Genomic DNA, 15,846 nt, shown 5'->3' with positions numbered 1-15,846 from the left:
CGGAAAACATGCCGTATTTGGTTTTCTGTTCCTGTGTTAGTTTGTTAAGGATAATGGCCTCTAGCTCAATCCATATCCTTGAAAGGACATGATCTCATTATTTTTTAAGGCTGCATAGTATTCCATGGTGTATATGTACCACATTTTCTTTATCCAGTCTATCATTGATGGGCATTTAGGTTGATTCCATGTCTTTGCTATTGTTACAGATTTCCTAATACTATTTTCCCTACTTGGAATATCAATTACCTTCCTACCTAGATTATTCTTCTCCTGCATATCTCAGCTTGATTGCACTTTCTCTGCTATGTCATGAGATCTCATCTTCAGGGTCACTGTGATCTCATATTCAGGACCTTTTTTGGTGCCATTAGTGGTCAGTTATGACTTCAGGTAGATAGTTATCTTTTTGTAACTTACCTTCTCAGTGAGATTTTTGGATGTTCCTTAAAAAATAAAGTAAATCCTATAATTTTTAATAACCTTTCACAGTTCCTACCAAGTACCTTTGCTTTTGCAAAGTGCCTGATAAGCAGAAGTGAACAGATAAATAATATTTTTGTTTGTTTGATTATCTACAAACTTTGGTGTAAAAACTCTTCTTATCTCATCTACTATAATTTTATTGTTGATATTTACATATGAAGTACTGTATTAGTCCGTCCTCACCCTGCTATGAAGAAATATCTGACATTGGGTAATTTATAAGGAAAGGAATTTAATTGACTCACAGTTCCACATGGCTGGGGAGGCCTCAGGAAACGTACAATCATGGCAGAGGGCACCTCTTCACAGAGTGGCCGGAGAGAGAAGTGTAAGCAGGGGAAATGCCAGATGCTTATAAAACCATCAGATCTCATGAGAACTCACTCACTATCATGCAAACAGCATGGAGGAAACTGCCCCTATGTTTCAGTCACTTCCCACTGGCTCCCTCCCACAACACACAGGGTTTATGGGAACTAAAATTCAAGGTGAGATTTGAGTGGGGACACAGAGCCAAACCATATTAAGCTCTCATAACAGTGCCTGGTTACAGTGTAAATGTTGAATAAATAGGATGATGATGATGATAATGATTGCTATAGACTGAATGTGTGTTCCCCACAAAAGTCACATGCCAAAACTTGAGCTCCGATATAACAATATTTGGAGGTGAGGTCTTTGGGAGGTTATTAGGTTGTGGGGGCAAAACCCTCATAAATGAGCCCTTAGGAAAGAGGCTCCAGTAAACTCCGTCACCACTTTCCACCATGTAAGCACACCATGTGAAGGCTGATTTTGAACCAAGCAGTAGCCCCTCAACAGACACAGAATCTGTCAGTGCCTTGATCTTGGATTTCCCATCCTCCAGAACCGAGAGATAAATGTCTCTTGCTTATAAGCTTTCCAGTCTGTGATACTCTGTTATATTAGCTGAAATGGACTGATGATGATGATGATGATGATGATGATGATGATGATGATGATAAAGGAGAATACTATGCTTTAAAATGACCAGTTTTTTCCCCAAGTACCTACTCAGGGTCAGGGAACTATGCTAAAATATTTGTACACATTATCTCATTTAGCCTTCGATAACCTAAGAAGAAAATATCATTTATTTCCATTTTAAAGAGAAATTCAGGCTTTGAGTGGCATAGTGCAATCATAAATCCTGGGTTTCCTAGGACAGTGTTGTTTTACACTTGTTGTCCATGGGTAATTATTAATAGTGCCCATTTTCATTCTCGAAGGTGTATGTTTTGTCAATGACTTGCATAGTCACTCTAGAGTTAATTAATGCCAACAGAACAGATCTTGTTAGTGGAGGAGCTGTAACTTAAAAAGTGAGAAGTCAATCTGAGAGCCCTAACCCTTAGGCTAAGCCCTTGTAAAGCAACACATTTTATTTCCTCCTCATATAAAGGGAGTATCACAAAATATGACATTTAGAGAGGTATGGAAGGACCATATACCGATTGAAATTTTGTTTAAGTTTGAGTGGTAACGTGGTTCTGCTCCTTCTCAGAGTAAGAAACAAGATAAAATTATCAGAAGGGAAGAGGGGGAAATTATTTTGATTTTTATTGTCAGTTCTCACAAAGAAATTTCACAATTAAAAGTAATATGAATTTCAACTGCATGATGAAAACCCCAATAGCAAACAAAAATATTATATTTATTATATCTGAATATGCATAATGTGAGTTAATGTTACCCCTGGTGTCTTGGCATTAAAGAGGGAGAAATTCATTATAAGCCTGGGAGATAAATATGAAATAAAAAATACCAGCACTTAACAATTATACTATTGCACATTTTACACATAACATACACCAGAGCATATAATTGTATATATCTCTTTTGACACTCATAGCTCTCTGAAACAGGTAAAGCAGAAATTCTTGTTATCATTTTACGTGAAACTGAGAATCAAAGAGATTAAGTAAATCGCAAGATTTATACTTGAGAGTATAAATTAGGATACAACATCATCCTGACATCTTAAAGTGATTTAAAGTTGTTCGAATATAGCCTAACAGAAACATGTTCAAGGGAAAGGTACTTCAAGGGTAAAACCAAAACTATACACTCCAGATCAAGATTGTCTGGACTTAAAAGATTGTTGGTGTATACTGCCCACCGGACACTGATTTTAACTGTGAGATTAATTATTAAAACTACAAAATATTAACGTCATCTTGCCTCGTTAACACAGATGTTACACAAGCAGAGAATGGAGTTAGAGTTGTTGATTTCACATCTTGGGCTACAAATTATTAGGCGTCACTGTCAGATCAAGCAAAATGCTTTTCAAATGCAGAAGATCAGTGTAGGCAACACAGACGCTATCTCAGCACACCTTGGCCACTTTTTCTACCTAGCTCATATCAACTCCCAAATTCAGGAAATTGCTGATTCTGGGAAAACGTATGAAATAACTCCAGCTTCTTCTTTCTCCTTATTCTGTTTTCTAATCTCTGTCCATAAGCAAACCTGTTCTCTCATGCAACCATTCATTCACATTCTGATATAAAAAGAGTAACTGAAGACTAGCATTATGTTTTCCTCTCTCAAGGTTAGCTACATTTCTGCAGGAATCAAAGCTGAATACATCAAGTTCTAATAATGACATTTCAAGGAGATAGCTTTCCAGTTATTCTGAAACCCCCTTCTGCAGGTGCTCACTAGTTATTGTACAGATAGGGTCCCATATTTTGTTTCACCAACTAAGCTCCACTCGGTGAAATTGAACAGGTTAAGTTTATTGAAAAAGAATAAAGGCAATTGCTTTATTTGAGTTTTGGCTCATATCTCTGTCCATTTTGCAGAACTGAAGGTGATGTATAACTCTTTTAAAATGTGGAACAGCAGAACAGTGACTATGCAAACACACAATTCATCAAGTTAAATTTATGTCTGGTAACAGTGATTTTGAACACAATAGAACAGATGCCATCCTGTAAAATCCTGAAAGTCATTCCTTTCCACAATTTCAGAGAACCACGTTATGAAATTCCTTCCAAACTTTATGCAACATAGCTTGTGGGGTATTTCCCAAAGCGATGTTTACGTAGGTATAAGAGGCAGACACAAATAACCCACCAAGGACTGAATCCGTTTTTCCAGTTTTGTGAATATATCCTACTCTCCAAATTTTTTACCCAGTCTTCCTCTCATTCCCAACTTCAACACTTCTAAAGATCAGTTCTCCCCAGATGAAGACAGAAGTTTTCAGTTGGCCAATATTAACCTCTGTCGTGAATCTTCTTTCTCTCTTCTCATTGGCCTCTCAATAGTTGGCTTGGGATTTTTATTTCCCCAATTTTTTCTTTAGGACATGCTAAATGGGGGCAGGGGAGGAGGGCAGGGAAGAGACAGAGAGGTGGTGATGTCAGTGGTAAGAAAATTTCACCACCATTTAATGTGGTAGTTGATTTACCACATTTACTGGTTATAACAAATTACTGTGTGAATGTGGAGATTTCAGACAAAAGTTGACATTTTAAAACATATCATGTAGCAGCAAGGATAAAATTATGTATACATGAGGTATATGTATAATTTTGTATACATACAAAATGACTAGACAGATGATGTGGATAGATATATATTACATGGATATATATTTGTGGATTAGACATAATTTTAACTTTTTACTTTTATGTTTAGGTCTTTGGTTACCTTTTAAAATATAACTATTCTTATTTAAAAATCCCTACAGATTTGCTAAAAAGCCCCTTTTCGTATGCTACCTTTTATTTTTGATTTTTCTTCTTTTTAAATGTCATTCAGTTTGTAATACTCAATCAAATTATTCTTTAACAATTTATTACCTGTATCTAGAAATATTGACAGTCCATGTGCCAGTAAGATGATATTTGGAAATTGAAAAGTAGTGATTATTTTTTAAAGCAGACTATATATACATATATATATTTGTATATATATACTGTGCACATACTCACACACGTATTTTATATATATATATATACTGTACACATACACATACATGCATTGATATTTGTCATGAAGTGATTCTGTGTCTGTGAAACTGGCTATGCCATGTGATGAAACTGTTTCTATGGAAACAGCTCATGATTCATGGTCAACATAAAAAAATTACAGATTAAAGTATAAGGTAGACTTGATAAAGAAACTATTAACTTCTGAATTTAAAAATGTAAATGCTATATTTACTAACAATTTTTATGACTCAAAAATTTCTAGTGAATGTTATTATTCAGTCCCTAAAATATGCTGGGAGTGATAATAGAGAATATAAAGAATATAATTCTAAGCTTCCTAAAGCTTACATAGTAGGGGGATAAAGGCAAGGTTAGGAAGACCTTCATATGTATAATTCCTAAATTATATTGGGTCTTTTGTCTTTTATGAGTCTTGATTTCCTAATATGCCCCAGATATTCTTTCTCCAGTATAATTCTCTCTGGTAAGACTGCAGAAAAGACTCCATAGACAAAATACGATTTGAAGTACACCTAGATGCATTTGGGTGGGAAAGGGTTTGCAGGTGGCAGGAGGTAGAAATAGTGGCCACTGACATGAGAAAATGTTCTAGACACAGGTGGGATTCCAAATGAATGTCATTGAACTGTCTCCATGGAGACAACAAAGCTATTTCCCTTGACTAGAGAACTGTGTATCATTCCCTTGAAAATAATAAATCTTAAGAAAAAATATCTCCGTGAGTCACGGAGGGCTAGAGTAGGCAGAGATCCTGAGCTTTCGACAAATCTGTTTCTCTGCTTTCAGGAAAGATACCAAATAAACCCTATCATTCAAATGGGATTCACTCTTAGCAACTTCTCTGATTAATCCATTTAGCAACAAGAGTCAAGGCATCTAACCTCTAATTTTTCCTGATATATCTGAAGACCTTTCATCCATACTCTTTTCAGTAGAGGTAGGGAAAGAACAGCTGATTGCTAACAGCTACCTAAGGGCCCTCTTCTATTTGAATCTATTTCTCTAGCTGTTTCTCTGTCTTTCTCTAAACAAAATAGTATAATCTATGAATAAGACTGCTTAAATAGATTTCCTCTTTCCAGGAGACCAACTTGTAGGGGACAGGGCTCTCTTGAATTCTTGTTTAGAATCATACCCAACAGTCCATTCAAATGTTTTCATTCTTGTGCAAAGGTCCTGAGAGTCACTTTTTAATTTCCTGGCAGGTAAGCTTCATTTCTCAAGGCATGCTGTCAGCCTCATTTGCCCTGCCTGTTATATCCAGTCTCATTTCATCACCAAATACACTTTCTACAAGAACTCACACTGCTTTCATGCAATCTCACATGGAAACACAATGTTCCAGAAGGACTCTGAATCACTTTAGCGATACAGTGGAGAAGAGACCAGATGCTGTGTAAGTAAGTTTCCCACACATCTATTTCCCCTACCTATAAGGTTTTATAAAGGCATCTAAAACAGAACACAAAGATCACGCCTCTGGAAGGATTGAAAAGTATGCTCTAAATACTGTCAGAGTCTAGGTCCTCCTAGATAAAAAGCTATATTAGTAGGGATAATTAAAGTTGACTCTATTCCATTCTGTCTTTGCCCAGCACCCTTTCTCCCTATCTCTAACCAACACATTTCACTCACTACATTTATGGGCTTCAGGATCTATCTCTGTAGAGCTCACCTTATTTGTGAACAGACTTGGAAGAAATAGTTCATTGATGTCAATATTCAATATTCTAACTCAATTCTTCCCCAAGTGCCTTATAACATATACTTATAATATACTCTAATTTTTTTTTTTCTGAAAATGTGTCCACTTCAGCAGTGAAAGAGATGGTGTAGTGCTCCTGGCCCTGGGCTCCCTCCCTAGGCACATGCAGCCCCGATGTCAATCACTTAATATGGAACTATAGATGGGGATGCAGGGCTCATTTCTTCTCTAACCCCTGTCATCCAAAGAGTCACTAAATTCCTCTGATTTGCTTCTGAATATCATTTTTCTGTCTATTCCTATGGAAAGTACTAGTTTAGGCATCTATCACCTCTCATCTGGACCTTGAAACACTCTTAGCTTCCTAACACTGTCCTCAGTTTTAGCCTCCTCTACTTCATCCTCCACAGAGCTGCAAGAACCTAAAATACAAAACACAGTTCCCATTAAACACTTTGTCAGATGTTCTGCATTTCAGGATTAGGGTCCATTTCCTCAGCATAGATATTCCAGCATCATTTATTTATCTGTTTGCATGTGAGTGTGTAGTACAAATTCTCTTTTTAAAATGAAAGTGGAGGACACGTACATGTAAGATTTTTTTAAAGCCAAGAGTTCAAAGGGGTATATAAAAGACAGTAAATATTCCTCTGCAGTGCACTTCTGGTCCTTGTTCCACTTCCAAGATGAATAACTATTACTCATTTTCCTTTGTATATCCTTTCAGAAATTGTCAGTGCATATACAAACAAATATATGTTTATAGCAAGGCTCCTTTTTACACAATGAGAGCATTCAATGACATTGTCCTACAACTTGCTTTTAGCATGCAGTCTGATCTCTTGACAATCCCTCCCTGTGCCTTTTAAGTTTTCACAATAGGAATTATCTGTAGTTCCCAGAACACTTCATGCTGTTTTCAGGCACACCTCCCAGTGCATATGCCCTTTCTTTTGTGTGGAAATATATATAGGCTGCAAATGAGAAGAACTTCTACACAATTGCTAACTACTATTCTTTTCTAAGATTCATTTCAGGCATTAACCCTTCATCATGTCTTAGAAACTACCAACTGGTGCTCCCATAGGATCCTATACATACATGTCTCTATCATAGCACCTACCACATAGACCAAGATAACTATGGATGTTTCAAATCCACAGTTCTTCTTCCAAAAATATGCTTTTCAAAAAAGACTTTCCTCTAAAAAGAAAAATCTTCACTTCATGATTAGAAACTTTAAATTGTTTTGTCTGTTTTTTGAAAAAGACTATAACCTCTACAAGAACAGAGACCATATCTAGTTGTCTGTTTTTTTTTTTTTTGTATTTTCTTTTCTGCTTGAGTAGTTGGATCAATGCTATTGGAAAATTATCCTTTATTCTCAAATTCACAATGCAACAACAGATTTTATTGGGGATGTGAGAGACAGGGAAAGATACATTGGTTCACTTAGCAGAAGAGTAGCAATGAAGACTCTGAGGACTCTAAAAGGGGTAACTGGGCTCACTAAAGATAAAAAATGCATCTTTCATTTTTTTCTTGTGGCCAGCCTTTTTTTCTAAGATTTCACCACTGATATGAATTAATCGTAAACATTTTCTTAAGCATATCTGTAAAGTAGTGAATAATAGATTGTTAAATGCTACTATTAACGTCTTTCCCTTTCAATAGATAGAAGTCAAGGAACTTCATGAAATGCTTGATCTACTGAAAACAGAAGTATTTTGGGAAAAGGAATTTCAGTGCTCATATGGTTTATGGATGAACTATGTACTAACATTTAGTCAACTATAAACATCTACTAATTCTTCCTCCTATGATTTTCAAGTGTGATTATGTCATTTGAGCCCCCTCACTGAAACCTAAGCCAACTGGAAACATTTAAACCATTCATTTCTCTTTTGAAATGTTTTACTTTCCTTGATAATGCAAGATTTCATTTGTGTATGAGTGTTTTGAAGGTGCTATGAAGTATTTGGGGGCCTGCCAAGGCAAAAATCATCAGAAACTTAAAGAATGGATATTAAGTGATATTCAGCTAAGACAAACACCCTGGTTTTATCCCTCATTTCTCAGTCACTTCATGGAAGGATTTTAGGCAGGTTGGGTAAATCCTTTGGGATACTCAGATCTTCAAAAATAATACTTTCCTTCTGTTTCACAACAAGTGTTAAAAAAATTATTACTTCAGTTGTGGTGGAGCAGTGTTCCCAGTTTAAATACAATGGACAGCTCCACATAGAAATAATTCCAATTTAGTCTTGGCTCTAATGTTCAATACAATATAAACCAGGCATTAGGCCAGTTTCATTTTGAAGATCATTGCTTCTTGTTGCTGTCTTTGTGAATGTGTTTAAGGAAGAAAAAGTTGGATGAGGATGCCATGACTAATTAAAATAATGATTCAAGAGGCCCTAGATTGCACACAATCAGTACTTCAATGTTCCCAGGAGGCTACATCATTTGCACTCAGTGGGAACTCAATAAATTCTTGTGATTGACTCCCCTACCAGGAGAATATGGTATTTAAGACAATCTAGCAAGGAAGTAAGATGGAGACAAAGATTTATTTTGAGGGAGTCTAAAATCTTTAATATCTAAGTTTTTATTATAGGATATTTGAACTGGAAAAGGGTTTAGCAATTATGTAATTTAGCTTCATTTTACAAAGGAGAAACCTACAGAAGCCAAATTACTCACTCAAAGTCCTAGGCTATTTTTTACTAGTCTAGTAGTTAGGAGCCAGACCCTGGAGACAGGCTGCCTGGTTTCAAATTTTGACTCTGCCATTCACTAGCTGTGTAACTTCTGAGTAAGGTATTTAACCTAACAACATTTCCCGCTCTCTCAGCCTCAGTTTTTCAATCTGTAATGGCGGGGAGGGGTAAGAATTGTATAGCATTAAGTAAAGGATTAAATCGCTATTAATGTAAAGCACTGATAACCATACCTCACATATGGAAAATGTTCAGTAAGTTACTATTTATTTTCATTGTATTTCACACTATAATACCCAGTCTGATTCTGCAATCCTAAAATCCCAGGCTTTCAAATGTAAACTCAAACTTTAAAACAATCTAGATAGGCTTGCTTTAATGTGGCTTAGAGTAAAAAAAAAAAAAAAAAACCGAATATATATATGCTATCTCCAAACAGACAGGCAAAGGGAAGATTTTCCTTCCCCAGCCTCTCCAGATGTTATAAAATTGTAACCCAGAACCTAAAAGAAAAGCTTGTGTGATTACTCATATAAGAATAAAATGTATTTACATGCTAGCTAATACCTGTTTCTGCTTTTAAGGGGTACTCACCTATTTGTTCTGTTTGCAAAGGAAATTCTATTATAACCTCAGAGAACTTACTGACAGCATCAAGAGTATGTTTAGGCTATTTTACAAAGTTATTGCTAGCTCCTCAGTGGTGCAAAAACAGTTTGCAATGTTCTTTATTCTGAAGAAAAAAGGCATAGATGTCCCTGTAAAGCAACAGGATAGTATTGTGGAGTTACTGTACTTGGAAATGTTTTCATTGCCATCATTCGAGATTGGTTGATTTACAGGTATTAATACAGATAAGAAGACTATTTATTAGTTTAGGTCAAGCCCCATCTCCAGGCTCCTGCCTTTATCCTGTTGCTTATCATCATCATCATCAATTATGGAATTAACTTTCCCTTTAGAGAACAGCTACCTGCAACTTAAATAATAACATTCCTAAAGAAATTTTAATGGAAAAAAAAGTTCATTTCTTTTTTTCTTTACTTTTCTTTCTTTTTTTCTTTTTCTTTTTTTTTAAGACTCTTTTGCTCTATCACATAGGCTGGAGCGCAGTGGCACGATCTTGGCTCACTGCAATCTCCAGCCTCCCGGGTTCAAGTGATTCTCATGCCTCAGCTTCCAGAGTAGCTGGGACTATAGGCAAGCACCATCACACCCAGCTAATTTGTATACTTTTGGTAGACATGGGGTTTCACCATGTTGGCCAGGCTAGTCTTAAACTCCTGACCTCAAGTGATACACTCGCTTTGGCCTCCCAAAATGCTGGGATTACTGGTTGGGGCCACTGCACCTAGCCAATTTCTTAATTAAGCTAGAACTTAGGATAATGTACTACCTTGATATTCAAAGTGCAATCTATATACCAGCAATCAGCATTGTCCAGGAAAAATGCAGAATGTCAGGCCCCATCCCACACCTCTGATTTGGAATTTGCATTTTAATAAGATCCCAGAGTGATTCACCTATATGTTAAAGATTGAGAAGCACTGACCTAGAGGAATTCATGTGGGGACTGGGAATCTGACAAGAAGTTACTGTTTTGAGTCACCACAGTGATAGTAATGAGATATAATTGAAGTATGTACCAGAAACTTCCAGAGTCTAATATTAAAATAACCACAACAGAAACAGTGAATTTTAAGTGGATATTTGGTAAATTAAATTTGTCTTTCCTTAAGCATTATTTATAAAATTGGCTCATTTTCGTTTTTGTCATCGTTGTTCACTGTAATGTCTGTAAGAACATTCACTGTTATACTCATTCATGCATGAAGGAAGGAAAGACAATGAAGCCATGATAGCTATATCATATTGGGAACAGCTTGGATTGAGTCCTGCATTGAGTCAGGACTCATTCGATGTAAGGTCTTCTAGGGGTGGCCATTTGGACCATCGTGTCTTCAGATTAGGTACAGAGAGCTGCCTGGTTGGAACTCCTACTTGGTAATCAAGATCCACCTCTTGAATAAAAAGGAAGAGCTAGTCACTGGAATTTGAAATACAAGAGTTCAACTACTTGTTAGAAGGTAGTTAATATCATGTTTCCCCAAACTACTGTTCGAAGAGAAAACTTGCCTACTACAGTCTGTGTCTTACTGGCTTTATAGTAGCAGATGTTAGTGGTTATGTTAAGGACAATTTCTGGGAGCTCTTGTCTCCGTTTACTCCAACTGCCTCCTGTTCATATTTAGTCAGTCCTCTTTGTGCGTGTGTGTGTATGTGTGTGTGTGTCTGTGGCTTGGCAGAAACAGTTAAAAGACAAGGTTTGAAGGTTATAATACATAAATGGAAATCATGGTGGTTTTTTAAGATGACAGTTTAGAAAATGGTAACAGTATGTAGTTGCTATCACACAAACAGTATATCCCATGATGCCAAAAGAACAATCCTTTCTAATTTAATCAATAATATTATTGCCTGAAAAGTCTTGTTCTCAAGTAGATATGTTTATCTGCATTGGAATTATTCTTCACAATTTTTGCATTCACTGCTTAGAACCAATGATTCTTGATTGTAGAGATTCTTTACTATGTAAAGATTGCTTTTGTTTCTTAATTTGTGAAAAATTAAGAAAACACGTAATTTTTCACAAATTAAGAAACCAGAAAATACTCTTGATACGATGTTAGTCTGTAAAGCAGACAATGTGTAAACCAATCAGGGATTATATTTTACTTGGGGAAGCAACGGAAAAGAACAAAAATGAATGGAACCTAGTTCTCAAATCCACTAATTTAATGCACAATTATGTCATTTTCCCAGCCATGGAATGGGTAATAATGGTAATAAATAAAAACATAAATATAAGCAATGTTTTAGAAATTGATTCAACTTGCATTTTCTTAAAAACTATTTTTATGATATTATTGTCCATTCTCTTTGTTACATTCTTATCATTTAATGTTGATGAAAATTTTCTATTAAATTACTCAAAAGTTACTGCCTATCAGGGTACCGAAACATGCTTAATACAAAAAGCAATAAGCAATAAGTCTTATTTTCCATGGACCTCCTACCCTATTTATATTAGCTAAAAATCACAACATATAATAAACAATTCTCTTTTGGGGGTGCGGGCTACCCATCTGAGTTGTGTTTATACAGAACCCTCAATTTTAAAAACATTACTCTTTATTTCCATTTTTCTTGGAGTTATTTCCAATCTATTTATTTCAATGTTTTGTCATAGATGACAGAAGATAAAATAAACTTTGGGTTCTGTTGATAGTGCTCATTAAAAGGAGAAACAAGAAAGAACAAGTAAATCAAGGTTTATTATTTTTCAACTTTGAGTGGTTTCTATTTTCTAATCATGTCTCTAACATTGTTGTGGAAAGGTAATGGGGATTGTAGTAGAATAGGTATTTTCAAAGGCTTATCAGCTGGGTGAATACTTTTGAAAAATCAAGTGCATATACACGTATTGCCGTGAGTAAACAGACTGTATTATTTAATCATTAGGAAGAAATGTCCAGTGGTATTTCAATTAAAGTCAATCCTTGTTCTGAGCTTATGTATGAATTCAGTTGAACAACTGATTATACAGAACTTTTTGTTACGGTGGTTGTTGATTGCAGCAACTTCCCTATTTAATTGAGTTTTAAAAAAAACTGAAAAGGGGTATGTCAATATAGCCAACAGAATTATATATTTTTTAAAATTCTGAAAAGCATGGCACTCTACACGGCAAGGTAGAACAAAGGCTGCATTTGCTTTTTGATCTTTTTAAATCTTCTATTTTATCAATTATCTGTGGATGCTTACAAGATACCAAAGTAAATGATTGAAAAGGAAAAATATTATCATTATTAATCTACATGATACAACTTGTTAAACTAATTCATTGTCTAATTTGTCCAGTTGCATTTGTGTAGATTAGGCACATATTATTACATTCCTCAGAGTGTTTCTAAATAATATGTTTTGGGTTACTTTGTGGTGTTAACATGTATGTAAACAGAATATAATAAGTCAGTTTGCCAAATAAGAAAATATTCATTGAGTATTACGTTTTTAAAATTGAGTTTCTTTTTCCAGCACAACAATCAGAGACATTTACAAATAGTATTTTAAATAAGTTATTTGAAGCAGGAGCCGCTACAACTACAAAATACAGAAATTAAATAGTCACACTTTTTATTCTATTCCTATTCAATAAGCTATAGACATATTTATTTCGACCCTAACATAACCTAAAAAGGAAAAGAAAAGAATTCTTAAACCATAGCATATTAAAATAAAACGACACAGTAGGAATGAAATGAAAGACAATTCAATAGCCTTTATAGCCATAGAGTGATACAATCTCAAATGGTTTTACTCTTTAAATTATTCAGGATTTATAAATTTCTGCCGCCATAATATTTTTTCACAAGTGGAATAAAAATGGCATTTTGCTCACGTAGATCTAGCTGTTCCCTGGGTGGTTGATTCTAGAAAAGCAACAGGCTTTTCCGTCTTACGAGAAGCAACAGTTAGAAACTCTAAGTAGAAAACTCCTACACACAGTGGACGGAACCAGCCAACAGAGAAAGTGGCAGCTATTTCAGTTCATTCTGCAATAGCTTCCAAAAGAGAGGGAAAAAATATATAAAAGAATGTTGACCCCTTTGAAATGAAAGGACTGTGCTGTGTTACTGTCGCCCCCTCTCCCTTCCAACGTCCCTTAAATTACCAGGATTCTTAGGCATGCTTAGGTTTCTAGAGTAAGGTGAAGCAATATGACTTGATTTATTTTGTTTCAACTTAAATTTGCAAGATGCAGTAAGACAAATTCATAACCTCCCGCAAGAGAACAATACAAGCCTACCCAGGCTCGGGCACTTTTCCTACTAGCAAACACGGACTGTTGTCTTAGCCTGTTGCTCCTGTCACCCGGTGTACCTGAACCTGGAGAGAGAGGACACTTTGAAACCCCGACTGTGCTCTTGGTGGCAGGGCCTTGGTGCATCCGGGCTCGCGGACTGCGAGGGCCATGGGGATTGCCAGGACCGCGCCTGGGGAGGTGATGGCTGCAGACCACCGGTCCGGGGACCCTAGTGCAGGCCGCCCGGCTGCCAGCAGATGGTGCCCTCCTCATCCAAACACGCAGGGAAACCCAGCTAAAGTAACGCTCAGACTCCGCCCCAGCCGATCCACGGCGCAACAGTCACTCGTCCTTCCCAAAATAGTGCCGAGCACGTTTCCCCTGGAACACCGCAGTAGCCCGTGTGTGTCGAAATTACAAACCAGGGGCGACCGGGTGTGTGTGCCGGAGCGGGGAGCGCGTGAGGAGTGGGACCTCAGGGGCCAGGGGCGAGGTGACCGCCAATGAAACGCAGAGGGCAAAGGGACCGGTCTATTTCCCATCTGCGTAAGCCGAACCGCCGGGCCCCTCGGGAGGCCACTCACCATATTCACTTCGGAGACCATGTCTATGCTGGCGACATCGATCCGCATCCCAACGTCGACGGGGGGCCCTGCCGGGGAGGTGGGCCACATTAGGAACAGATTCTCTCAGCGACAGCAGGCTGGGGAGGGTCTGGGGGCTTCCCAGCCCTTACTCCATTCTTAACGGGCTCCCTCCCTGCTCCCCCCACCACCCCTTTCAGGGGACAGCCTGGGAAAACAGGTGTGGGCACACGCGTGATGCAGTGACTATGCAGAGGGTGTGTCGGCCCGGGAGAAGGTCGCCTCCGCCTGAGGATTCATCCACCTGAGACTGGGGACCCGGGGTGTGTGTGTGTGTGTGTGTGTGTGTGTGTGTGTGTCCAGGGCATAGTGCACGCTTACGAAAATGACATGCCTTTTTTTTTTTTTTTGACATTTATCTTTGACAGAAAAGGAGAACTAAGGATGGGTTACAGGTTGAAAAAAGATGAAGCGTTACCTCCGAAGTCCGGCCGCAAGCGAATGTCATATCCTTTGAGCAATCTGTCCACTGTCTCTTTCACGTATGACATGTTGCTGGGTTCATTGGTGCTAAGGGGAAGAAGTAGGGACCGTATTCAAAATGAGCACAAACTGTGAGCACATATAAAAAGATACAGGCACACCTACCCACAAACAACAAGATACATGATCCAGCAGACACGTAAAAAGAAACATACCAAGAAAAAAAGAGAGAGAGAGAGAGATTCAACAACAGCAGCTCACCTGTGTGCACAACAGACCATGGTAATCATCACAGGGAAAGAGAGAAGCCCCAGACTCTCTCGATTTTGTACTGTCCACATTACTAACTCTGATTAAAAGAATTGTCTTTTCTGCGAAGATTCAAGGAATGCAACTTAGTCGGCTGCTGGGCAGTAATTCCCGAATGGACCTGCGCATGCGCAGAGCGCGCTCACTACCAAAAGACACCTTGTGCCTTGCAAACAATATTCCTAGTGGAACAGGCAACAGATTTCAATCCCTCTAAAGTTCCTATTTGGGGTGCTCCATGTCCTCCGGGTAGTCAGAGACAAGCTGCTGTTTCCACGCAGGGGATCCTACGAGCATGTGTAAACGGAGTTTCCTTCATGCATTGGAGGTTGCTATGTTGATTTCATTTCTGCCCTCAACCTGATTTTGTTTTTTTTACTGGGCGCTCTTTGATCTGGCTGAGGCTGCCTGTGATTGGCATCTTTCGTTGACAGTCAGGGAGGTCCTAGAACGGGGACTCTGGAGGCGAGTCTGTTGTTCTTTGGTTGCCTGTGGCGGGCACCGGGCGGATGTGATCAGCGGGGGTTGTGGGTGGGGGTGACTGGGAGCAGGGAAGAGTGGAGAGAGAGGGAACAGGAGAGTTACTAAAGGTACAGAGAAAACTCAGGACGTATTTGAGAACTCCAAAAATTAGGTGCCCTTGGGAGGCATCCTAGGACATCTGGCTTGGTGTAGACTTCTGTAGGAGGCAGAGTAGGAGGGGCAA

General features: G+C 37.9%; 1 protein-coding gene and 1 long non-coding RNA gene across 3 annotated transcripts in view; one reads left to right on the top strand and one right to left on the bottom strand.

Moving 5' to 3' along the window:
- The window catches only part of GABRB1 (gamma-aminobutyric acid type A receptor subunit beta1), a 394,151-nt gene extending 378,539 nt beyond the window's left edge, over positions 1–15,612 (bottom strand). The window contains exons 1-3 of the mRNA XM_019025638.4: positions 15,093–15,612; positions 14,827–14,918; positions 14,349–14,416 (exon numbers count right to left, since the gene is read on the bottom strand). Coding sequence (XP_018881183.1) covers positions 14,349–14,416; positions 14,827–14,918; positions 15,093–15,172 — 240 coding nt within the window. The 5' untranslated portion in view covers positions 15,173–15,612. The remainder of the gene's footprint in view (positions 1–14,348; positions 14,417–14,826; positions 14,919–15,092) is intronic.
- On the top strand, positions 14,108–15,067 carry LOC134758317 (uncharacterized). Of its 2 annotated transcripts, none has more exons than XR_010133374.1 (2): positions 14,108–14,199; positions 14,777–15,067. It is a non-coding gene; the product is annotated as an uncharacterized lncRNA (long non-coding RNA). The 2 variants fall into 2 exon arrangements; XR_010133375.1 differs by having other exon boundaries at positions 14,108–14,310.
- Positions 15,613–15,846: the final 234 nt, after the last annotated feature.

This window comes from Gorilla gorilla, chromosome 3 (assembly GCF_029281585.2).
Source record: "Gorilla gorilla gorilla isolate KB3781 chromosome 3, NHGRI_mGorGor1-v2.1_pri, whole genome shotgun sequence".
NCBI lineage: Eukaryota > Metazoa > Chordata > Mammalia > Primates > Hominidae > Gorilla > Gorilla gorilla.
The sequence above is the reverse complement of the archived record's forward strand: the minus strand, read 5'-3'. Positions and strand labels throughout refer to the sequence as shown.